Source organism: Diplotaxodon limnothrissa, linkage group LG19 (genome assembly GCF_057381915.1).
Source record: "Diplotaxodon limnothrissa isolate DT_005_m linkage group LG19, D_limnothrissa_male_GT1.1, whole genome shotgun sequence".
In the NCBI taxonomy this organism is placed as follows: domain Eukaryota; kingdom Metazoa; phylum Chordata; class Actinopteri; order Cichliformes; family Cichlidae; genus Diplotaxodon; species Diplotaxodon limnothrissa.
In genome coordinates, this window is record NC_140614.1 from 25,725,970 (window position 1) to 25,752,366 (window position 26,397).

Sequence of the window (26,397 nt, forward strand, 5' to 3'; positions counted from 1 at the left end):
GATCCTCAAGTGGCATACAGCAAAAACAAAACTACACATTCTTTATTTTTTGCACTGGAAAAAAACCCATTGACAATATATAGATTATTCAAAAAGTTGTAAGTTGTAAGTTTCCAAATTTTCTTAAAATTAAAATTAATAGTTACTAGTTACTTATTTATTTGGGGAGGGGATGGGGGGGTCTCTTCTTCCTGTACTCCAAGGTAAGGTAATACGAAGTTTTCAAAGTAATTTGTTAATTTGTGAAAATAAAAGACAAAAATACTCCATTAGCATAGTAAACTGGAACTGTAATACATCAGCCTCTATGAGGGGTCTTTGAGATGCTCCTAAACCTGACTGGAATCCACCTAACGCCTCACAGAACTCTAATTCACCAAAATGAAAAGCACACCTGTTTATATAAAGTCCCCCAGTTGACTGTGTGTGTCAGAGTGAGAGCCAAGTGATCCAAAGAATTATCAATGGGGTGATACATTCTAAAGTGTGTAGAGCAATTTGCCATAGAAATATTTGACATGATTATGTCAAGTGCCCAGGAGCTCGGTGGAAGAAGTTTGTAACCACCAACAGTCTCCCCAGACCTTTCCACCCATTTGCTTTTTGAAGGTGGGAGTAGCTTAGTGCAGAACAGCTCTCAGTGCAGCACTTTATCAATTATGGCTTTGTGGTAGAGTGGCATGATGAAATCCATGCTTCACTAAAAGACACATGACAGCCCACTGGGAGTTTTCTAAAAGATAATCACCAGGATGAGATTCTGCATATGAATATGTAGAATCTGTAGGTAAAAGTCAAGCAGTTCAGGAAGTTTTCTGGTAGTCCAGGGGCTATTGACTAGACACATTTGAGCAGGTTTTGCTTTCAAAGAGGCTAGTGGTCCATGTGAAAAGTAAAAGGGTCGGCATTTGTAACAATTTATGCAAAAACCATCACTTGTTTATACTGGTATTGCTTGTTTTTTGCATTTCTAAACAGTGATCAAAGGATACAAACATTTCCCTCAGAGGCTAAGCCAGCACACTTTGTGTTCCCAGATTTGCCAAAAGGCAGTTCGACTTCCAGACCATGAAAAAAATTTTGATCTTTCTGTTCTCAGTTCTCAATGGCATAGAGGAGACAGGCCACTGAGCATAACCTCATTAATATCATCTTACAGTCAAACACAGTAGTGGTGGAATTGTGCTATGAGCGACTAGTCACGATAGAGGGAAACAGGGAAACCGAAATATATAGCTCGATCCCGAGTGCTCAGGGTCTCAGGTTACCAAAGGTTTCATTTCAAGAAGATGACCCAAAGCATAGCACAGAGAAAAACAGCAGTGGTTTTGGGAAAACTGTGTGAAGTCTGCACCTGAACCCCAAAGGAGCATTTATAGACCTGGAAATGGCTGCATAACAGCACTCCCAACCCAACATAATTGACTTTAAACAATTCTGTCAAGAAAGGGAGAAAAGAGATTCCAAGTTTGTAGGATCTTTCCCACGAAGAACGGTGGCTGCAGTTGCTTCCAGTGGTGCTTTAATCAAGCACTGAGCGAAGAATCTGAATACCTAATAAAGATGTTTTTTTTTCTTTTAATAAATTAACAAAACACACTTAATGCTCTCAACACACTAAAAAAATAATTAAATGCATTATGAGAAGACCATAAAATGTGGAAACCTCAAAAGTTTAAAAACCTGAATACAATATATGCACATGTTAATAAAAAGTTTAAGAGGAAAATTGAGATCATATTATTCATCATTTTTTGCTGTTGCAACATTAAAAAGAAATGATGTGTAAGGTGATTTAGTTACACCTTATTATAATACTGGTTACAGTTCTTAAATCTGGGACTCCCATGTGTCAGATTAGTTTGATGCAGTTCACAGCATCCACTCTGTCTGGTCTCAGCCTGCAGGCTATTGGAAGTCCACTATCCACTCAGATGTACATCTTGGACCAATCTCTTCCACATCCTGCTGTTTTATGCTTCTTCATCCAAGCTCATAGATAGACCACTGAGACACACAGAATGAAAAAAGGAGAGAACCTGGAAGAGCTGGTTCTATCCCTCTAGCAGACCACCAAAAGGACTTTCTCCACGCGCCTGTGTTATTTATGTGAAGAGAGCTCTGGCCTGTTTCTGCCGCAGGCAGCATAGTGCTTTTAGTAAGGATCCTCTCAGCCTCCCTCAGCCAGCCAGACATCACAGCATGGAAATAAATAAAATTATATCCAGGAAGAGTCCAAACAGCCAGTATGAAATGTAAAAAAAAAAAAGAAGGAAAGAAAGAAAAGAGAAAACAACAACAACAAAAAAGATTTTACATTTTTTATTTATTTTTTTGTTGTGAGGGCTTGAATAACAGCACTGGGAAAAAGCGGTCTCTCTTCTCTGAGCCGAGGAAGATGCGAACAGACTTCATTTTTATTTTTAGGAAGCTCTACCCGCTAATCAGAGGCTGTTATTTAAAAACAACAATAGATCATGAGAAAAATGGTTGGGGGGATTTTAAATGGCAACGCGGTGGATTTTTGATTGACATGATGGAGGACAGATGGTATGTTTGAGGGAAACTGAACAACTATGACAAATAAATCCACACTGAAGGGTGGGGGAGGATAATTTAGTTTCCTATGACTCATTGGCTTTATGGGACAAGACACGAACGGGAGCTTTAAAAAAACAACAACAACAACAAAATTTTAAAGCTCTGCACTGCCTGCAAAAATCAAAGATCACATGCAACCAAGGTCTGGCCAGTAGCTTTAAATGAGCAACTCAACATGCTCTTAGTTGAAATGAGCAGCTTGGCAATAGAAATGGTATGCAACAGTATTTTAAAGAGAAAGCTGTTGACTTGGCTTCTTGCTGATTGACGTATTTCATTTAGAGCTAAGCTCCCATTTGTGAAAACAGTGGCACTTGCTGCATAACCCGCTGCATTCAAATAAATCCAGGAAGCATATCTGGAGTTCCTTCTACTGAGATCTGATATACCATGTGTCTGCAGCTAGCACTTAGGCCTGTCACAGTCCTGAGCTTAGCCAAGATGTCATACATCAGCTATTTTTGTTCCAGCTACATTCATGCGTATTATTTTAACATGTATAGCAATGAATAAAAGAGATAACGGGAATACAACCGAATGTGCGTTTGTGGTTGGAACCACAGGGGTGACAACCCGCATGGAGTATGCCTGCTCCAGCATCAGCCACTAGAAAGGTCAGCCCCCCCCTTGAATGGCATTTGGTTTGTGACAGAAGTGACCCAGAAACTGTGATATCTCCTGATCACAGCGAGGGTCCAGAGGAAGCCCGGTAACAACCCCAAAATCAGGTTCAGGCCAGCATGGCGATGAGCAGGGGTGAGGAAAGCAGCAGGGTAGAGGAAAGGTAGAAGAGGAGCAGACAGCAGAAAGGCAGCAGTAGATGTATGATCACAAGTGACATCCTAAAAGATTAGAGCTGCGTGGTCGGAAAATACGACTAGAGCTAGTCAGGGGGAAAAGGTTAGTTGCATGAGGTGGAGAGAAAAAAATGATTCGGTCAAAACAACCTTGGCTCACCCTCTCCCTTGTCTTCTATTTGTGAGCATTATGGCCTGATGAGAGCTGTGGCAAGCTTGTTATTATGAAATAAGTGCACTTGGGAGGAGGTGGGGCTACTGTACGGATGAACGTGGCTATTATGGGATGCACAGACCGCAGGTTTTGATTGGTGCTGAGAGCAAAAGCTTCCAGGGCATAATCAGAGCCACTAATCCAGCTGATAACAGTGGGTCTGGCCCTGCACACTGTGCCAACCCCTCGCTCATTCAAAAGTAGCATTGCATTTGTCAAAACAAGCCTTATTGTCATTTATCACCCTGCAGTAAATCCTGGCTTGAAATCCTAGCACACAGATGAGAAGACTTCTCTATTATGTACAGACTTAGCTTAATTTGGGAAATATATGAAAGAACAGATGTGATTGGGTATTTTATTGAATTGTTGCCACAGGTAACATAATATTTTTGCGCTGGGAAATTATGAAGAGCAGGGATGGAAGCAGTCGTTTGCACGGTGAAGACAAGAACAGAAGAAGGCACTGGCTTTTTTTTTGTGATGTTTTATGAGTGTTTCATCGAGCCTTTGCTGCGCTGAGCAATTAACTGTTTTGCTTAAAACACAGTGCCAACTGCAGTGCTGCTTCAGTTAGAGAATTGTAGGCCATTTGTCATTTTTACAACTCATTTTCACCCCAAAACACTCCACGATGTGGCTGGATATAACCTTGCTGGAACCATGTCCTTGAGTTCCCACTGGCAGGTAAATATACACTTCCATCTAAACACACGTCTCACATTGTCTGCCTTTGACTTATGGGAGGTCAGCCTGAGAGGGATCGATGTTGCAATTCAGTTTTAGAGGCCTGATGATGTCACGTTGCAGTGTACTGTGGCTTATGGGACCAGGAACCTGTTGATACAAGAAAACCACATCACCTCAACGGTCTTGACTCACATTTAGTGACAAAGGATGAGGGCCGCATGTGTGCTGGAGTGGGTTTTTATGCACACTTGCATGGACCAAATCTTGCACATGCTCTACTGTAACTTCAACACATCACTCCACTGACAACATCCCAATCCCACAGGGATCATCATCAGGTCACACAAGAGGGAAGAATGAATAGAGCGATGTGATGTTGTCATTCAAATGCAATGGATCACTTGAACTCCACTGCCCTGTTGTAATGACCCTGTGTAAAGACCTGTAATGTGGTTTTCCCATTGGGTTTGAGGGAAACCCTATTCCAGGCCATTCAGGTGTGCAATAAAGTGCTTTTCACTTTCTGAGGACTTCCTGTCTCCAGTGGCGTTCTCCATTAACTCCTCACAGACAGACAAGAGCCTTTCTATTGGCCCAGGCACTCTTTATCGCAGCAGTTATTCCCCTCAGGTATGGCGCTACCTGACCCACAGATAAGATAGAAAGCCGGCTGCCTGTCATTATTGGTAGATGAAGGCTATCTGAATATTGACAACAGTTTACACTCCTTGTTGTGAAACAAAGTTGAACTTGTAAGACAGTTGAACACAAGGCTTTTATTGTGTTGAGGAGATATGAAAGCTCCCTGTGGCCACATACCCAAATACCCTTATGTCATGGCTTGCAACCCCTCCTCTTCAGTTGACTATTTATTCCCACCAGCTGTAGTGACGTGCTAAAAAAGTTCTTGACACCAGCTATTGCTTTTCATCACTGAAGCTTCCCTGCTAACAGGGAACAAGTTAGCGTTTCTTGTCTCCCCTGTATTCTGTGTGCTTGTGAAAATGCTCACAGCGACCGATTTTAATGCAAGACACCGCATAAAATGGGTCCTTGAATCACCTGCTATTAGAGTGTTGTGCAGAAAAACATGACTAATAATAATAATAATAATAATAATACGCTGACGTGGATGTTGTGTGAAAAAATTTTTCGCACATGCACATTCCATGTTTTTTGCAAGTAAACTCATCTTGATAGTTTAAAATAATTAGTTTCGCCCGATTATATAGTTTAAAATGACCAAAATAATGTTGTTTGCGACTGAAAAAAAGTAATCTAAATTTAAGACGTCATTTTCCGCTTTTCACTGGATAAAATGATGATTATCCGAAGTTGTTGGGCTATTTGTAATTTGAATAAGAGCAACTTATCCGGTCTTAAAGTTTGTGGAAAATATTTTAAATAATATAAAGCCATTTCCACTTTCCACTATTGTAAAGGCAATAAAACGCATTTCAGTTCATATTTAAACGAAATTAAATGATTACTTATTTCAATAACAATGTGATGCTATTAAAATAAGAAATCATCAATGATCAATTCTGTGTGAAAAGTTATTATTATTATAAATTATTATTATTATTAATAATAATAATAATAATTAAATAAATTGCGGTTGGCTGTGCTTGGAGTCTGTCGTCGCTATGTTTTATAATCATATTAAACCAGTCTGGGCTAATTACGTGGAGCACCGTTGACTCGCGTTGACGCACAGCCTGGAACTCCATCCCAGTGTCACCAGACTCCCTCTCCTCTTTTTGCCTTCACTTGTCTTCGCTCCTTTTTCTTCTTCTTTTTTTCTCTTTCGTATAGATGCCTGCATGCCATTGAATTGTCGAGGTTTTAACTGCCATCCGAGACGATAATGGTTACCGATTCTATACTTTCAGCCATAATCTTCAAGTGGGCCGTGATTAATGATGTCAGAGTTAGCAGGGTCCTTCGGGTCCCCGGCTGGATGACTTCAGCCCTGCTGCCCTGCTCTTCAAACCTCCTCTCTTTTCTTTAAACACAGACGCACAGCCACCGGCGTACACAGAGCTTGCAGAGATGGTCGCGTATGAATTGCTCATTTCTCTCTCTCTTTTTCTCTGTCACATACACACACACACTCAGGAATGGGAGCCGGGCAACAAGTCCCCAGGTGCAAAGCATTATATTGACCCTACAATCCATCTTTATTGATTTTACCATCAACGTGCTCTCCTAATACATGCATAAGGAGCCTTTTACCTGTGAGTAAATATGAAACGAGAGTCTCTGAGGTCACATTTACGGCAGCAGGTCAGGGTCTCTCTCATATGTTGAAATAGCCAAGGTGGGATCCCAGTATGTAAACTTTTGAGGTAAAGGAAGAAAAAAAGTAGGATATCCGTATTTGTATATGTACATAAATATACACGTCTGAGTATAAACTTCAATGTTATTTGCAATTTTTAACACAGAAATGGAAATGAACGAATGAACGCTGATGTCTCTCAAAGAGAAAGACATAGAAACCGCTTCTTCTTCCTCTCTTTCCATAAATACATTTACTCTGGCCCCCAGAAGGGGTCGCCATCATGTAATAACACTGCGCCCAAGGGTGTGGTGGGGAGGGGGTCTCCAGATCGCGCTCCTTCCCTCTCCCTCTCCCTCTCTTTCTCTCTCGCTTGAGAACATCTACATTATATTGAAGTTATTTAATGGATTTGAAATGCGCATCGTGCCTTTAGAAATATGCACATTAATCAATAACCCGGAGAAATTTCATATTTTACAAAATCCACTATGTGTGCGCATCCACGCTTCTCTCCCCCTGCTTCTCCCTCAGCCCTCTTCTGTTATTTACAGTTCTTGTGAAATGTCTCACTTTGCTGCCCTCGGCCTCCCGCAAGATATTTCTAACCATTTTTTTAAGCTCTCAAAATAACCGAAGGAAATTAGGAATAAAAAAAATCTACTTACGAAAACAACCCATAAATTAAGAGAATCGATATTTGCGCCACTCAGTGTTAGGACTTTCGTTTCATAATGGAATAATGCCATATTTATACCCCAATCTTATGGGCTCTCAAGCCATAAACCGTGATTATTTCACTGAAAAACCGGTCAAACGTTGACAACCTTGGGGCCATTGTAACACGGTGCTGGAAAAGGGAATATAATGAGGAGGAGGAGGGGAAAAGGAGGCCAGCGGCTTGCCTAATTAAATCTTAACTGATTGAAATGAAGGTTTGAGTACCTCAAGGCTTGACTAAACTTCGGCTATTTCCCTTTTTATTGCGCCTTATTTATTCTGCACTAACATGCCGTCTTTTCTGCCTCTCCAGCAGCCTCAGCACTGGCCATTGCAATTTTCAGTTTCTGCTAATTCCAACCCCCCATAGCTATGTTATTTGACTATTTATAACATTCGCATCATTAAGATTTCCTTTTTGCAGGGTGAGTGTGCATTGGAGAGGGGTTGTGTATGTGTGTTGAGGGGAGTGGCAGTCACTCTTTTTTAAGAAGACAAGTATCATTGAAGTGTGAAAAAAATCGCCTCTTATTCCTGTAGCGGGCAAGCAAACAATCGTGAATATCACCCGGACAGTTGAAGATTTTTTTAAGGTGGTCCTCATAAAAATATAAGCCATGATGCTCTTTTTTTATTTGCATTTTTTTTGCAGCAAAAAATATGTTTATATAAAATGCTATGTTTAATTTCAATATTCCAGAGATTTTTATTTATTATTTATTTATTTATTTATTTTTATTTAAGACAAAAATCCAAATTTTCTATTGATCAATGCCGTCGAGTAAATATCGCAGAAGGCCAGTGAGGAGTCATCAGTGGGACTATCTGTGGGCGCGTTTCTTCTCCTATTGTCTGAGGAAATAGTATCATAAATGATAAATAGATAATGGAGCTGTCTCCTGCAGACACGTTCATCAGCGGTAAATGGGAGCTGGCGCAGAGCACCACGGAGAATTAAGGCGAAAGAGTTTGCAACATTCCTGCAGGGGATAAGTTGTTGACAATTAAAGAACACACACATATACACACACGAGGAGAGAGAGAAGGAGAGAGAAAGAGTGGTGGGGCGGAGAGATGGGGACGGGGAAAGAGGTCAGAAATGCATTTACTGGTTGTCTTTGTTGGTTATTTCTGTTTGGTTCCGTGTGCTAATTTTTTTCTCTTTTGTTTGCTTTTCATTTGAAGACTTTCTCCTCAAGGCCGGCTTGACTTTTACGCCATATCAGGTGTTGCTGCCATTTGAGCGCGTGTTTTGCTTATCCAACACCCAGACAAAATGCATTACACGAAAAGGGAGGTGTATGTGAAATCACAGCTCAGTTCAGGTAGATGGGAGCATTTGGTTCTTAACGCAGCCTGACTTTTGATTAATCGCGTAAGATATGAATGCATGCGTCTTTATGCGCCATTCCCCTGCTAGTTGGCTTGAAAATTGAGTGGTTTCTACATGGTGAGCTATTTCCTGGTGTGCAAATTCGTGTATTTTTTTTAATTTATTTTATGCCAAAAGGAAATGCTTCATGTATAGGAAAATAAAATGTGAAAGTATATCACATCTCATTACTGAGAAAAAGGGGGCAATAAGCATTAGAAGTTAAAAACACAATGTGAACTCGACGGATAGATGAAGTTTAGACTCACACAGTTGCCTTTGCTGAGTTTGGATTGCAAAAAACAACCAAGTCTTCTTTAAAAAAGGGGGGGGGGGGGGGGGGGGGGGAGCCACTGCCGTGAGACTGGGTTGTCCAGAAAGCCTTTTCGGTGGTGCTATAATAAACCATTTTCCCTGGGCTTTATTGATCAGTCACTCTGAGCTAATGTAATTATCCTCATCAATAGGGGGACTGCAGGGAGAATCATTATGCGGTTGACATTGATAAATGATCAGCCAAATGCGGTCCTTTTCTCCCAGGGACCCCCGCCTCTGACCCGCCTCGCACAGGCCTACATAACGTAGTCATAGAAACACCTTATGGCAAGAGGAGAGAAAACTGCTGAAATGTTAAAAAAAAAAAAAAAAAAAAAAAAGGAAAAAAAGGAGGGCAACACACAGACACACACATGCGTACACACACTCATGGGCCTACACACACAGAGAACTGAAACTTAAAAAAAAAAACAAACAAAAAAAAAAACTGTCCCTGTCCCCCAGAGCAAGCCATTTTGGGGAGAGCCAGCTGCACAGCGAAGGACACTCAGTCCCTGCGTAAGCGTTCATTTTTACGACCACTATCCAAATCAGCAATTTGAAAGAACAACAAAGAAGAAGCAAAACTTTTCTAACGCGCTCCCCCCCGTCGCTGCCAGCAGATCCACTTGTGTATCTAAAAATATATATTTGCAGTCGTCTCTCTTAGATCATAAACCCCACTTTACCAGATGCTCTGCAGGAAGCGCGCACGCACACATATACAAACACACACACACACACACACACACACACACACACACACACACACGCACACGCAAACATATCCAATAACATGAGTATTATTAACATGTTGCCTCTGTAACGCAGTGTTTCTAGCGGGTGAACTGGGTGTGTGGACTTTTAATATTGTTGCACGGGAGGAGAGTGTCTTCCAGAGGAACGGGCTGCATTGTGCAGCAGTGCAGAGGGAATATATTCCTTATTTTATTCCTGCAGCAGCGGCCCGGACTGGCTTTGACAGGGAGGAGATGAAGGGGTGGAGTTGTTTAGCTCGGCTGGATCATCCATCATCCCTGTCACACCGAATCGGCAAAAGGAAAGCAGCAGAGGCAATCTACCTTCTGTCTCATCGGGGAAGAGGGGAGGGAGGAGGAGGAGGAGGACGAGGGGGGGGGGGGGGGGGGGGGGAGGAGGGGTCGGGACGAGGGGGGGAGAAAAGAAAAAAAAAACTATTAATATTAAAATCCTCTCCATCCACAGTAATCCTCACGTTTTCTCTCTTTTTCATCTGATAATCTCCGCACAAAACGAAGGGTTTCTTCCTTCCGTTTTATCCACAGAATAATAGACCACTAAAAAAACAAAAAGGGCTTTTAGGTTTTAAATAGTCGACAAAAGAAGATACACCAAACTAGACTTTGGTGTAAAACTAATAATTTTTTTTCTTCTGCCTGGTTAAGGCCCAGCATTCCGAATTGGAAAAAAAATATTGTTAAATAACGATTATCTCTTCAGGTATGGTGTCTGCAATTAAAACAATTTTTCACCGACAACCTGGGAATCGTTTAAACCAATTAAAAGAGGGGGGAAATACCTAAAAGGAAATATTGCTTTTGGATTGTCGTGCAGGCCAAAATATATGAACGATAAATAGCTAAACAATAATAATCTGTCAATGCTGGATTTAAATAAAAAAAAAAGGACTTTCCATGCAGAGAGTGGAAATATGCGATGTGCAAAACCGGAGAAAATACATAATAAAAAACTAAAGTCAACAGTTAAAAACCTGTTTAGGCCTGCAAATGCGTCACAAACAAACAAATTTAAGCAATAATGTATAAAAAAAGACCCATCATTTTTTTTTACGATAAATTATAATATCTGAATAAAAATAAAACGCAAAAAAAGGCTCGGTTAATATTTAAACCCACAAAAAATAAATCGAAAATCTTAAAAAAAAGAAAAAAGAAAAATCTCTATAACAACGACAACACAAGAAGAAATAAAGAATTAAAAATTTAAAAAGAAAAAAGAGAATCCTAAGCCAGTTTGGTTAGTGTGCAAAATAAACAGTAAAATTCAATAATAATAATAATAATACCTATAAGTTTCCATACACTATATTTGTTGCTTCACACATAATAACAAGATTAAAAAATACTTTGCAATGATAATTAAGAGAAAAAAAATGTAGGAGTTGAAACATACTTATAGCCCTGAATCCAGTGCAAGAAAGTAAAGGACAGAAAATGTTTCAGCCAAAGTTATGTTGTCATTTCTGGTTTAAGGCTATGACTTGGGTGGCCGCGGGAGAACACCGGCGCAGGGATAGAGACAAGAGAGAAGAGATAGCCCTCAAAGCCCATCTCTGTACTCCTGGACGACATTGCCCGATTAGACCGACAGGCGGCGCTGCAAAACGGCAGAAATTAGCACAAAGCACATACAGAGGGCCGCCATGGTTCTGACCGAAGAGGCAATTATTGTGGGAACAAATCATTGCTCTGTTGTTAGAATAAGTAGGAAGACTTTAAAAGGTGAATCTATGTGGACTTTTTTTTTTTTTTTTTTGGAGGGTACAGGGAAAACCCTGGCTTTTTTATTATTTCTATTTTTACTGTTTTTTTTTTTAAATATTTAAACTAATTCACTTCCACTCAGTTCATAGTCACTTTCCTCATGTTGGATATCTTTAGAAAAATAAATAAATACATAAAATAAAAATACATGCCCTTTAAAACGTTTTGTTTATGCTTATCAATAAGTCCAGGCCACTGTCAGCCTTTTTTCTTTCTTTCTTTTAAATGCACCTCCACTTAACTGTTAATAGCCTTCTAAGTCTGAGATGGGCTGGTGTTGAATTTGCTCTGCAATTTGCACACTTTATTTGCATTTGTCAGTAATTTATTACGCGGAGGGCATATTTGTGTGCCTAAATAAATGTCCATGGGAAGATGTATTTCAACCACAATTTGTTATTGTCAGTTTAAGAGGGCACTCAAACGGGCAGTCTGGTTAAAACAAGCTATTGCAAACAGAGTGCTGGAAGAAAGTTTGAAATGGTGTATTTTTATGACCATTTGCAAAAATAAATTCAACAGGCAACAATATATATACAAAAAAAGGGTTTCTGAGTTATAATAATAATAAACCAATTAATTGTGTTCTGTTAAAATGGGTACGTGAATTAAGACTTGTATGCAACACAGTTAATCACACAAAAAGCTAACAAAAATCAAAAATGAAATATTTATTACAGCATTTGTGACTGAACACCTTTTAAACATTACGTCACAGTCCTCATACAAGTATTTAATGTATTTTTGACAAAGCTTAAGGGAGACGGCATCTTATCATCTAGTGAGGAACACGTGCTGAAAAAGGAAGGAATTCATGGACATACAATATCAATGCCACAGCAGATCTGAAACTAGCAAAAACATTCTTTTTCAATTGAGGTAAACACATAGAATATCTAACATGAAACAATTAATAGACTGAACTCTGTACGAAGTTTGTTACAATATTCTCTCAGCTTTTTTCTCCCAAAAGCATTGAGTTCATAATTTAAGTTTTTTTTCTTTTCTTTTCTTTTTTTTGTGTGTGTGTATGCGTGTGTGTGTGTGTGTGTTTCAGGTTTTTTGGTGCATCAACCATCAAATGCTTCTCCAGTGCCACAGAATCAACATTTGTGTCAGCATTGTCCTTATGGCAAGAATGTTGATCCACAGATAAAGAAGCGCTGCAGGATGTTGCTTTTCCACTATTAAGCTTCCTTCAAAATGCTCTTCATCAATGAGAGTCCAGGGTACAAAAAAAATAAAATAATATTAAAATAAAAATGTATAAAACCAACACAATCCAGTGCTTGGGCAATTCAAACAACGAACTCTTTTTTTCTTTAAAACCTACAGGGCAACATTCATTCATGAACCAAAAACAAGAAAAAGAGAGAGAGGGGCATGACAAATGTTCAAACTGAATCTTCTGGAGAGATCCGGTGTCATTTAGCAGCCTTTTCCCATCATGCCCTGTTCTTATGGGGGACAGGACCTGATTGCCCTCTGTGGTTTGAAGCCTTTTTGAGATGTTCCATCTTCTTATTTTTTTTTCTTTAATAGTGCTGTGCTGCGAGACAGTTTCTCCTCCAGGAAGGAGCACACACAGTGTGAGAGAGAAAAGGTTAACCTTTAATTCTAAAACTAGCTCAGGAAACAGAAACCATGTGATCAACAAAAAAAATGCACAAGTTTTAACTTATTTATCTATACTTTTATACTACAGTAGTTATAACTCTTGGAGTCTTTCTGTTGTTTCTTTTTTTTTTTTTCTTCTCTTTTTTAAATCTTCCAGAGTGATCTTATAGAAGCGTTTGAGAGCATCACATGAATGTGTACTGAATGTGTTTATGACGGTGCGTGAGTGTGAGAAAAGTGTGTGTGTTTTGCTTTTTTTCGAGCGGGTGCGTCTGTCCGTTCTTTGCACACGTATGTCAAAACATCCTCTGTTGATCTTTACCAAAAGCCCAAGACTTTACAAAGTGTTCTTGTCAGCTTGGTCCTCCGTTTGGATGAAAGTAACAAAATTGACAAGTTAGAAAAAAAAAGAAAAGAATTATCACAGCTCATCTGGAATTCTGTTTCGTTCGTGTCAAATTCTGGTCAAAAGGGTTTGCTTCTTATTCTTAAAAATAGTCTCAAAATAGGATTTATTGTTGGTTGCTGTTTGTTTGTTTTTTATTCTTATTGGTTTCTTGTAGTAGCTGCTGTTGTCGTGATGTCGTAGCAAAGTTCCCTTATGCTATTGGGCATGGATGTCCAGGCCTTGTCCTCCAGTACTGGGGTCAACGGGAGAAAGCAAAGGGGGTCTCTGTGCAGACATGGTCATTCCTGGGTGCGACGAGGGTCCTCCGTGCATCAGCATGGCGTGATGAGTGTGGTGGACGCGGGGATGATCGGGTAGGTATGCATGGAAAGGGGGCCCGTGTCGGAGCTGGGAAGGGTGAGAGGTCAGCTGATGATGGTTGGTGTAAGTGGGTGGGATCATGCTCATGCCCATAGGACCACTCTGAGGTACGTACTCCCCTGGCATGCCTGACAGACCTGAGAAGAAAGGCAGAAAGACGAGAACGTATTTACACAGTCACTAAAACTGTTTTCTCGCCGCAGCTTTGACACGCTCCCTCTCCATTAACAGACCTTAATTCAATTTAAACTCAACGTCTCCAACAAAGAGCTTAACAGATTTTATGACACTGCGCCTGTGACTGCAGCGCTTTTAGCTCCTACAAGTAAAGAGAGACATTATTGCAGCAGACTATTTTAGGCGATGGTGAGTGGTTTACAATGCCCAATAGCGTTGTGGTCAGGTCTCAGGTCGGAAAATGATCCTCAGTCATCCACAGACACTGTAGTCCTGGAGGATGTGAGGAAAACCAAGCAGGCGTATTGATGTGGAGAAGTGCTAATACTTTTACAAGTGGAAGAGTCAATTCCCCAGCTGAATTTAGTGACTAACTGAACAGGCATTCTCTCGTGGAGATGTGCCTTTGTGCACATATTTGATTTAGAATCTCTTAAAGACATCGTTAAATAATTTAGGTCTCGGTTAGTTGCATCACCAATATAGAGAACATTAAAGGCTTGTTTCCGCCTCTGAATAAGAGCATTTCAAGCAAAAAAAAAAAGTACCAGTTGTTCATCAAACAGCGGCAAGGCAGTGTAACAAAGACAAAAAAAAGGGGAAAGAGAGAGCAAACGGAAAGGCGGTGGCTTATGCTGATATCTCTTAAGGTGGACTCCACTTCATATGTGTAGAGACCTCAGCATGCTGCATCTCTCATACTGTGACACGACCCAGGACACGGGGCTGACTCAGCAGTGCCACTGTTTGGCTTTTCGCATTGCTGTTTGTTGTAATCAGCAAGAAAAAAAAAAGTCAAATGTGGGGGTGTTGTTCCTGGTGCCTGGGACTGGAGTATGGGAACAAGGCTGGTCCAGAGGCCTGGACCTTGGGGAGAAACGAGTGAGCAGGAGGTCCCGCTGGAGCCAGGGGGCCTGGGTCTGGGATTGGGTCTGGGCTGGCCTGCTTTGTAATGTGAACCCCTGGGGGATTAGAAGCTGTAATAGGAGGGGAGAGGTCGCTGCAAGGTCACTAGGCATGCTCACTCTCTGCATTCCTCCACCTTAGAACACTGCAATTAAGAAATTACACTGGAGGACCCCGGTGAGGGGAAGAGGAGGAGGACAGAAAGGAGAGAGGGACAGCAAAGGCCAAGATTAATGGCCAGTCCGCTGGTTGAAAGCTATGCCATTCTCTAATGCTCCCTTTCCATGTCAGTTCATTTGAAATGCAAGTGTTTGTCAGAACAGGTCTCTTAAAACCTCACTACTCGGGTCATAAAATAAATAAATCATTCAGGGTGTTAGTAGGGTATGATGGATGCCCTCACCTCCATATAATCCAGGACAGCTCCTGTTAAAAGGCCCAGCAGATGTTTTTGACACTGTAAGCTGGTAATCTCTAGTCTTGTAAGCTCCAGTCATTCCGTTAAGTAGATCCTAGACCCCCCCACCCCTTCTTTTATTAACAAGAGTGGTAAAATCTGAAGACAATGACTGAGGACAGACTGGGCCTCTCTCCCTTGCCATCTCTGCATGCCTGCCTCCCTAGCTGGCTGCGCACTTCTGTTATGGCACAGTAGTCCTGCTCAATGGCTGGCCATAATTAAGTACCAAATATACCATATTGTGTGACTGTGTAATCAAATCAAGAGAGGATAATATTGCTCTGTATTAAGCTATTAATGTAATTGGTCATGAAGCATAAAGTATGTTACGTAATTAAATAGTCTCAAAATTATATAGCCCTATATTAAGAATTAGCCAACCTGAGCAAATGTTGTCTCTGTGTGGCTGTTTTAGGGAACATTGCTTCCTGATTTTCCCTTCTCTCTCTCTCTTTTTTTCCCTCCTGCCATTAGCAAAGACAGGAGGGGATGAGATAAAACGTGCGAGAGGCAGCGAGAAGCAGAGGAAGAGAGAGAGAATGCAAGGACTGGAGGGGTGAAATGATCTCTGTCGGCAGAATTACCGCTGTGACCCTTTGGAAAATCCAGTCTCCATTTACATATAAAGGGTTCTTTTAATCAAGGTAAGTGTTATTATATTGTGCCTCATTGGGCAAGGGAGTTTAGGTGTTAAATAAAATTTCATCTGCCCCGCCGCCTTTGGGATGTTATATGTCTTGATTTTTCAAATGTCAGCACTGTGGCAGAATGGCCAGCTTAATCAGACTGCCGCCATTTAGCTATAGAGGGATTGTGTGTGTATGTGTGTGAAAGAGAGACAGAGACAGGAAAACAGTGTCTCGGAGAGGCCGTATAAGTATGTGTGAAAAAGACCCCCTCCTTTTGGACAAAGTGTGCATGCCTGTGTCTTCTACCTTATAAATTTATCTCAGTGTCTCCCTGCTCTTGTCTGCGAGTCTCAGGTCAGGCCACTCACTGCCTCCTCCCGCTCCCCAAATCGTCTCCCTCCAGTAAAAAATAATCAAAACACACAGCCCCCCCACACACTCATTCCTCCCTTTACACAGCTCAAACCAAACCCCCAGTGAAGAATCGGCCATGTCACCCGCGGCCCGTATATCTTGCTCAGGGGCCGTAATGTACTGCGGTGTTCCCGTCTTTGCATATAAGATAATTTGGGCATCAATCCTTCCCCAGACAGATTTATGTCACTCGGAGGACAGTTTCACTTCTCCTTCTTTATCGCTTCACTGGAGCCTGCTTAATTTCTCCCTGTCAGGCCCTTCCCCAGGAGATGTTATTTTTTCCCTAAATGTCCAACATTTGCATTGGCTGTCCAAGATGGGGAGAGCGATGGCGCTGTTGTGATAAATAAATTTGTGCATGCCATGGCAGGTTGTTTCTTCCCCCCCCTTTTTCTGTTGTTGTTCATGTTGTCTGGCGCCACAAGTCGGGTCCTCTCTGTCCCAGGATGATTACCCCTTTTTCTCAAGTCTTCAATTTATCCTCTACATTTAAAGCATCTTTCTGGCTACCTAAGTTGTTGCTGGGAAGGAAGGGGGCCCAAGCTTGCTGTAAAATTCTGCCCAGTGTGAGAGGACATTGTGCTGGTCAAGTGAAAGGGAATTGGGAAAAAAATGGCATAAAAATAAAACCCAGCAGCCCCAACGTGTGAAAAAAAACAAGGAAAAGAACCCAGTACTTACTTCCCCCTTTTCTTTGCTTTTTGAGTTACAAGATGGAGGTTACATGTAGTGCCATTGCCCATCCATGCCCATATTCATCCCCATTCCACTCATAGGCCCTAGAAAGAAGAGATAAATGCCAGAAAAAGCATCAGCAGGAGTTTGAGTCACAGCGAGGTCAGAGACGACCAACTAGTAGAAGGGATGAGGTTGGTTAGCTTTAGATGGAAAATGAGGGAAGAGGAAGATGTGAAGAAGTGGTTTAAGAGTTTACATTTCTTGCTGGTTCCCTTAAACCCATTTGTTGTGATTATGAGATTAGAAAAAGCACAAGCAAGGCAGGCGGGGGGGACTTTTAAAGACAAGCGTTATCGTGGTTGAGGTGCACACTAGTGTTAGGTTTATGCGACTGACTTGGGAGACCTTCTCCATGCTGAGGTTACTACATTTCATGCTGCAGACAGTGGGGTCAGTGTCATTCAGCTCTTTGGTAACTCTTGTGTGGTAAAGCAGGCATGGTGGAGGGAAGACGGACGAAGGAAAGGAGGCGGATGGACTTACCAGCTGGTCGGATCCCCATGTGTTGCTGACCGTCCAGCACGAAGCTACCCATTGGCTGGCCCTCCGGACTGTACGCTGCTCCTTGGCTCACTGAAGGATCAAGAAGAAAACCTGATTGTAGTCAAAATGTGGACATGAAAAGGGAAGGGGGGAAGAAGAAGAGAAAACACACCAGACAATCAGCAATTGTCCCAGCTCCAGCCCAAACATACTGTAAGACATTGTGCTCATGTTTGTGGACAGCACTGACTGACGCGTGGCATGCAAACATGCATACAGTGGGTCCTTATGCATGCAAGCACACACGCACACACAAACACTTGTGCGTACACGCAGCAAGTGTCATTCAAAACCACGCTCAAGGGAGACACATTGTTCTCTAACCGAGAGAAGAAAGCATGCAGTTTGACAGGATGGGAAGAATTTATGCCATGGCAGGCAATTCATCCAGACTCAGCCTTCAAATATTTTGTTAAATCCATAGCACATGTATATGTTTCTTTTCTTAAGAAGAACATAACATACAAATTTAGATAATCCCAAAATTGCCAGATCGTTTAATATGTATTATGGATGAATTACCTGATTAGCTGTTATAATAATAAAGAAGACAGAGCAGCAATCTTTGCTCAGCTGGATCTTATTTTGTTTATTATTAGGCTTATTGAACTAATGCATTTTGGAGACTGCAGAAACCATTGCATTCTGGGACTATAACAGAATTATCTTGGATAATCTGTAATTCTCAAAGATTAGAGGGAGATGTTAGTCATGCTGTGTTAGTAGAGATTGCTGATTGGCACACACTGGATGCAGGCTGTCAAATACTCCACACAAAAGAGCAATAAGTATAGAAAGAGGCGCCCACATTTGTAAGTGCATCTCATTTTAATCATGGCTCGTGTCGGTTTGAACAATCTCCATCCCTGAGTGTAGGGATCTTCATAAAACGAGAATTACTGTTTTTTTCTTCTTCTTTCTTTTTTTCTTTTTTGGTAATGCCAAAGTCAATGAAGCTTAGGGTGACTGAAACATTCAGCAGGATCACATAGTGGCATACTTGCTACTACTAGGTTGTGCTTTTGGAAATCTGAACACATTAGACATGGAAAATCAGTGTGTTATGATTTACCAATATAAAGTGTTCCATCTTTTTTTAAACCAATGTAAATCTCTCGTGCATGGGGGATAAATCAAGACATAATGGTGGAATCCATTAAAAAAAATCAGAGAGGTTTTGATATTTGCAATGCAGTGAATGACTACTTAAGATCAAAATTAAGAAGAGTGATTCTTGAGGGAAGGAAATAAAAATGCAGCAGAAAATTTCAGGGGAAAGCCCCCTACCTAACTGAAAAAAAGGAAGAAAAACAAAATAGCCTAAAAAAGAAGGGAGATAACTCATAAATTGCTGCTAGCGTTTTTGGCACTCCTCTTGTGTCCAATTAGTAATTCACAGAGAGACTGCTAATATACCTCTCTTGCCACTTAGACTGGGAAATCTCCAATTAGAGTCAATCAGCAAACAGCCTGCACCACTGCTGAACACATCTCATTGAGAAAATGGAAAAGGGAATGAACGATGGAAGAGGAAGAGGAGGGAGTAGGTGTAGGGTACCCCTCTAAAAATCTGGGCTCCAGGCATAATGTGCTTGCCAGTAAAGGATTTGGAAAGGGTGTCTTCATGCAGGGAAAAGAAGCCGTACTCTACTGTAGATTAGCTGGATTGTCTGTTTGGGTTTTTTCATTTTGAAATTTTTGTTTGTCTTTTCCTTTTTTTTTACCTGCTCGATTTGACTGATCGATCATGGGTTGTACTATTCTTCTCCTGGCATTGATAAACCTGGCAGAGGAAAAAATAAACACAGAGAAGAGAAAAGCAAACGTTAAATCACGCTGCATTCACACACAGAAAGATTCATCACGAGCCTCCACAAAGAAAAAACAGTTTTGCATGACTTAATGGCAACATTAGCCACCGAGTCCTTGAGAGAGGCGCTCACGACACAACAGCAACAAACAAAAGGGCAATTGTCTGCTGACTTGGGAACCCAGTGAGGGATACTTTTAATGTTCCTTATGATCTATTCCCCCCTCTTTTAATAAAGCTTTTGATTACGTTTGGTTGCTATGGGCACCAGGGAGACATTCCTCAAGTATTAAGTGCAACTTGGGCACAGAAGAACCCTCAACATGGCACATCCATTCCTCTCTCCGTCTTGCTTTCTTTTTTCTGTCACTACTGCTATAGTTCTACCCAACGCTCACCAACTCTATGTAATGTACTGCATCTTCTACAGTTATTGCACCAAAATGTTATTTTTTGTGGGGATACTTGAATTTCAAAATGAACTTTAAGTTCAAAATGCAGGACATAAATGGTTCCTTTCATTGCACCCCCATCTCTTCCCTCCCCCTCTGTGGGACCCCCAACTCTGGCTGCATTGTAGGGGGTTCTGCTCCCCTTCCAGCTGTCCAGAAATGAGGACCAGGCATGGGCCACGCCGTGCTTTCACAAGGTATTGTTATGTCAGTGAGCCCATCAATTAGGCTGTCTGAAGTTTTATCACCACCACAGCAGCGAGTAAGTGCACCTCCACAAAGCCTCCCCAGCCAGTCTTGCTCCTGTGGCTTTTCCAGTGTAGAGCCGGAGGTCATCTGGAGGTGACTGCCAGCCAGGGGCAACCTTTTTAACTTGGAATGGGATGCCTTGGGTTGTGTCAAACACAATCTGCCCACTAAGGCCAAGGAAGTTCTCCACCTTTATATCTTTCTTTTTACCTCTGTTGCCACCTCTTTTCATTCTGACTTTCTCTCATTCACTTTAATAAACCTGAAAACATAGCATGGACCTAGCTCTAGGGGTACCCCCATGTGGTTGATATTAAAGTGGGGTTTCAAATCACGTTGGAGCTGTCCAGCATGGAGTCTTTTGCTAGTTCCAAAAAACACAGTGGAGGGAAGAAAAAAAAAAGTCTTTACTGCCCTCTCCTAACATACGGGCCAAGGCACCATCAATATGGCTAAAGAACTGGTCATTAGAAGGAAGGGAGAGCTGGAACCAATTTGGGTTCCTAATCCCCCATGAAGCCCTGATACCTGCCCTTACCTTCTCCAATGAACTTAAACGCCTGTAATCTGCCCGGCTCAAAGTGACATGGTTAAATGTACAAAATGCACAGTTGGGAAAAGAAAGACGCGGTGCTCATTTGCCAGGGGGCATCCAGAGTGCAGGTACGCATGGGGTACTGCAGGCCCCTGAGAGAAAAAAGATGAAACAAACCCACATGAGAATAAGGGAGAATGAAAGAGGAAGATGAGAGGTGGAGTGGAATGGAGTGAAGGAGAGAGCTGTATTGGAAATTATACTATTGTAACGCATGATTTGCAATTTAAGGGAGGAATAAAAATGAACTTTTATTAACTCTGAAGTATTTTTGAACAAAGGGGACAAAACATTGCGCGATAGCTATGCTCCAAGAAATGCCCGAGGTGCTTCAGGGAGAAAGACGGTTCCAGCATCGAAACCAGCTGAGCAAGAAAACAGTAAGACATTCCTCGTATCACACTCCCCTCTTTAAGTACAGAGTGTAAGGCTTGCCAAAATATATGTCCTGCTTTCTCCCTTTGTGGATGCACCAACAGGCTCAAAATCACAACCATGTGCATTCTTACCTAACGTATTCTGGGTCACAGCCATAAACACATAATATTAAGAATGTTCTTCCCAGGTGCTAAATTCAACCATACGGTTTCTAGTGACTGCAGAGGAAATACTCTGTGCACTGGAGAGTACTCAGTAGGATCAAAGTGTCATTTTCAGATGGAAAAATAGTTGTTTATATTTGTGTTTTTCCATCTTCTTACAGACAATATATAAATGTAAGCATGCCGGGAAGCATTTAGCTGCCAGTGTTTACTAATTTTTAGTACCCAAACAGCTCTTGGGGTATGGAAAAATGTGGATTTTCAGATATTTTCCCAAATGGACCTGCTTCTTGTCAGTGTTCCCTGTTGGCTAACTGTCACGATAAAGATTCACAAAGACTATTTTTGCACACTAAACAAGTTGCCACAGTAACCAGCAGGCGACGATGTGCACCGAAAAGAGTTGGGGGGTGGGGTGGGGAGTGGGGGTGCCTCTTGTGGCCTTAGAGCACCTTTTATCGGTCTGAGTAAAGTCAATTGAGATTATCAGAGCTGGGCCAGATAACACTGTTTTCCCTCCACCCGTGAGCTGCTAATGGAGTGTGCTTAGAACAACACAACCAGGAATCCTCCAGAGATGAGGGCCAGTCAACTCAGATGGACAGTCAGATGGATGGATCAGAGGACCCAAAGTCCTGAGAGAGATACAGAGGTTGACCACAGGGATTTAGAATTCCTAAGCCACTTGCTAAAATGTGTATGTGTGTGTGTGTGCTGTAAATCTACACATCAACACCATGGACATAACCACAACCACCGCCAGTGTGTCCATAGGCTAACCAGAACACAGGAGGCTCACAGGGGACACTAGCTAAAAAACCTCCAACCCAAAGCCCATGTTTTATTATCTACATCTGGTGGTCTAGCTTATTATGGCCTGCCTCTGCTCAGTGTTAGAGCACAGAAACACCGACACGCACACACGCACACATAGTACACAGAGTACCTCTCAGCATGGGAACTCCGTGCTGTCTTCAAACAAATAATTAAAGGCAAGGTTAGGGGGTCGTGTGGAGGTCATTCATTGGGATACAGCTCAGAATGTGTACAATACCCCAGGAAAAAGTGGGCTGTTGGGGGCTGCGGCCCACTGCTGTTTAATATTAGCAACTGGTTTTGTCCAGCCAATAGGCCCTAAACACATTTTCAAGCTGCGTTTCAAAAACTGCACTCACAGTGCTAAGTACACTTTAGAGCTTGCATGTTAATATGTATGCACATGTCAGTCAATATGTGTGTATAATGCATGTCAGCACATTCTTCACATACTACTGCCAGCTGGCTCACAGAAGCACTTTTATTCACTGAGATGGCGTGAAAGACGCACTTGAAAAGCACAAGCTTGTGTGCAGATACAATAATGCATCTCCACAGGAAGACCTGGTATCCATCTTCCTAATGATATAAGAAGCTAAACTTACTACGGCTGTTAGGAGTTGAACATAGTGGGCAGATATGAATGATGGAGACAGGCTAGCATGCTGTGTTTTGCTATAGCCTGTAGTTACTTGAGTGTGGGGGGACTGAGATTAAGATCTGGTCAGGCACAGAAGAAGAGATATAGATGGACTAGTGAACTTACATAATCCTAAAGCATACCACGAGACTTTATTTTTTAAGTAGAGTCCTTCAATTTTACAACGCTCCCCTTTAATGCAGCAAGCCAACTGCATCACAAGCATAATAGTATCAAAGGTTACTGGAGGTTTGCAGATGTAATCACAGCAAACCAGTCTGTCTCACTCAGTGTCGTCTTAAATTTTTTTCTTACTTCCTCATCTCAGTCTGTCAGAAAGGCCTTGTTTCTAGTTAACTGACTTGCAGCCACACCTGGTAACTCGCTCCTGTTGTCAGCATTCCTTCGCTGAGAAATTGTCATGCCAAACCACCCTACCCTGGAGCACAGCCAAGAGACGGAGAGCGAGAGGGAGGGAGACGAGACAGAGAGAGGCGAAACAGAGAGTCTCAATGCTTAGTTAGCCAATTGCGGTGGAGATCACAGGAAACCTAGCCAATCAGGAGTGGGGTCACTCGTTTGACGAGTTTGTGATGAAAGAAAGAAAGAAAGAAAAAACAAGACAGAGTGAGACACGAGAATGAAATGCAGAAAACTGAATGTGCCTTATCTAAAAAATAAGCACAGGACTACTCCAAACATAGCGCTGTACAGTGTGCAAAGCATTTAAACAGTGTCACAAAAATCGTTGACAGTTTATTGCCTTCATGGCTGACCTACACATGCCCATTTTGGAAGCTCATATACCAAGTGAGAGGGGGGCAAGTTTCCGATTCCTGGGCCCCTATTCGTCTGACTTTGTAGGAAGATTAGATGCAACACAATCTGTACAAGAACATACTGAACTCAATCCATGATCACTGCTTGCAAACATGACTGTCCTCTGGTTCCTATTAAAGCTCATTGCTTCCATACTTCCGCTTCAGACAGAAATAAAGATTCCAAACCCCCAGCGATTGAGTCACAACTCACTAGAATCAAAGGAGGAAGGCTTTAGTTTGATGCTCTTCCACCAAAAAGAAAGGCAGAGAGACAGGAGTGGAAACTGGATGTCCTTTGACCGGGAAGTGCATGCAAATTAACCCCATGAAGAGAGTGTGTTTAGTATAAGCAAACACTAATTATGGTCCAGTCAGACACAGGGTAGTCCAAGGCTACTGAACTTCTAACACTGATCCACTGTAGTGTCAACAACGGTGATTTAATCAGCTCACATGGTCCAGGCAGGCCCCTGTAACAGTTTATACATGGCTTGCCACCAGACTGAACCTACAGTATCTGTGGATTTATCATAAACTATCACAAAGGAGCTTTTCACTCCTCTAGGATAGAGATAAGTGACAAGGAGGTAGGAATGGGGAAGCTTTCTCAAGCTCATCAGCGACAGAGTTTCCCTTTTCTATACCTTCTTCGCTTCTTTAAGTTAAAACAGGAGTCGAGAGACATGTGCCGGGCGAACATTACCTCACCCCTGTGTTTGATTTAGTGCAGATGTGAAGCAGAGCAAGACAGGATCATTTTTTTAGAAACGTCGGTGAGGGCCCGCGTTTAGGGCAGCCACTGTGTTTACATAGTTTTACCTCTGTCTATCTCTTCCCCTCTCTCTCGCTCTCTTTCTCACATCCACTGTGCCTCCATATTCCCACCTCCCACGCCACCTCACCCCCCCACACACACTCTTTTGTCTGCCTCTGAAAGGGGGACTGTTTCACCTCTCCTCCATGGACTTTCACTGACCTGTTTTTCTTTCCCTTTTTATTACTCCACTCATTGCCCATTTGTGGCATCCCCCCCTCAGTCCTATATGACTAACATTTGCATTGCTCTGTCAGTCTAGCGGCAGAAGTCATTTCTCTCTGAAACCCGCTGAGTACGAGTCATTAAGACTCCAGTGGAAAATCAGACAAAGAATTATATATTTGTGTTGCAAACTGACAAGATTTAACGAGGAGCTAATTAAAATAAATCAATAGCACTGCGGCATGCTTGCTCTCTGTCTCTCTTTTCTCACTCTGATTCTCTGTCAGCACCAAAGAGGTGGAATACTGCAGTGTGGAGCACAACGCTAGGAAAGTAATTGTTTAGCCTTAAAACCAGGCAGCCGTCATCCATGCATTATGAAGAATAAGTGGGAACTGACTCACTCATCACAAAAGGGTAAATATCTGATAGAAATATGGAACAATAATCCCAAAAGTCTCGCTCTAAACTAAAACACCAAAGCAACACACACAACAAAAGAAACAAACATAGACATCTCTCCCTCTATTTACCCTCCCATCTAACACCTTCTCCCCTCTTCCCCCTGTCCAGTGACGGTATGTCACCTCTGGGCCTTGCAGTCCAGCAGCCTGACCCCTACAGGGCGGGCTGTACGGCACCAGCTGCTGACTGTCCGTCAAACACCTCCAGAGCAGCGTTGGGCCAGGAAGACCACGCTTGTTGCCCCTTTGATCCGGCAAGCAGCAGCTGCTGCTCCACACAGCAGCACTTTGTTCCTCTGTCTCCTCACCACACTCTGTCCTACGGCACAAAACACCAAATCCAGCGCAGAAGTGGGAAAAAAAATGTGGGGGTTATGGGGGTGGGGGCAAAAACGAAAAAAAAATTCCTCCCTACAACATCAACAAGCTCTGACAACGGCAGCGGGGGTTTTTCTTGGCCCCAACAGAGCTCTTAGGCATCTACTTCTTGACGCTTCACCCTCCCTTCTCTTTTAAAAGATACGATAGTTATTGTTCAAATCAGCCAGGGTGAATGGAAGGGACTGAGGCCAAGCCCGCCCCAGGCGTCAACACACCTGTATGAAAGAGACCTTATTGTAGCAACCCAGCGTTACTAACTTGCCCTAGCACTACCAGTTTTCTGAAGTAAGAAAGAAGGACCAAATCATCTCATCTGCATTTTTCTATCGACACAGTCTCTTAACATTTTCCTTCATGTATAATATTTCCTTCATTAACTTCCTCCTTTTTTTAACCGATTGCCACTCGACAGGGGTAATACGAAAGGAGTTGATCCCACAAATCTCTTGTTAGCAAGACACCCCCCCTCCCTGCTCCCACACCCACCTTAAGACAACACCTTATTAATGTGCACAGGTGTACAAAAGGTATTTTCTGCCTGCACAGGAGCCGAGGGACCAACAGCTGCATTTTTTCTTGTTTGAAGAGCGCCTGAAAACAACCAACATTCTTAGGTCAATATTAGCCCTCGTCAAAGGCTCCAGTACATAGCGCGTGACAGAGGCCGTCAGCGCTGGAAGGTAACGCTCATTCCTCATAAACCAGCTTCTCACCTTTTGGATGGGTGAGGTTTTCCTGCTTTCACGAAGGACCAGCAAGAAATAGAACAGATACACAGAACACATACTGGCAGGCTGCCTCTCTCTCTCTCTCTCTCTCTCTCTCACACACACACACACACAGACACACACACACAGCC

At 42.2% G+C, this 26,397-nt stretch overlaps 1 protein-coding gene across 5 annotated transcripts in view; it reads right to left on the reverse strand.

The window, feature by feature from the left end:
- Nucleotides 1-12,256: 12,256 nt before the first annotated feature.
- Nucleotides 12,257-26,397, reverse strand: part of meis2a (Meis homeobox 2a) — a 79,407-nt gene continuing 65,266 nt past the window's right edge. For 2 of the 5 annotated variants that reach the window (XM_085343398.1, XM_085343397.1), the window contains exons 10-13: nt 19,514-19,572; nt 17,730-17,840; nt 17,190-17,287; nt 13,994-14,056 (exon numbers count right to left, since the gene is read on the reverse strand). In XM_085343398.1, coding sequence (XP_085199524.1) covers nt 17,229-17,287; nt 17,730-17,840; nt 19,514-19,572 — 229 coding nt within the window. In that variant the 3' untranslated portion in view covers nt 13,994-14,056; nt 17,190-17,228. Of the gene's footprint in view, nt 14,057-17,189; nt 17,288-17,729; nt 17,841-19,513; nt 19,573-26,397 lie in introns of all 5 variants that reach the window. The other 3 variants (XM_085343399.1, XM_085343401.1, XM_085343400.1) reach the window with 3 other exon arrangements.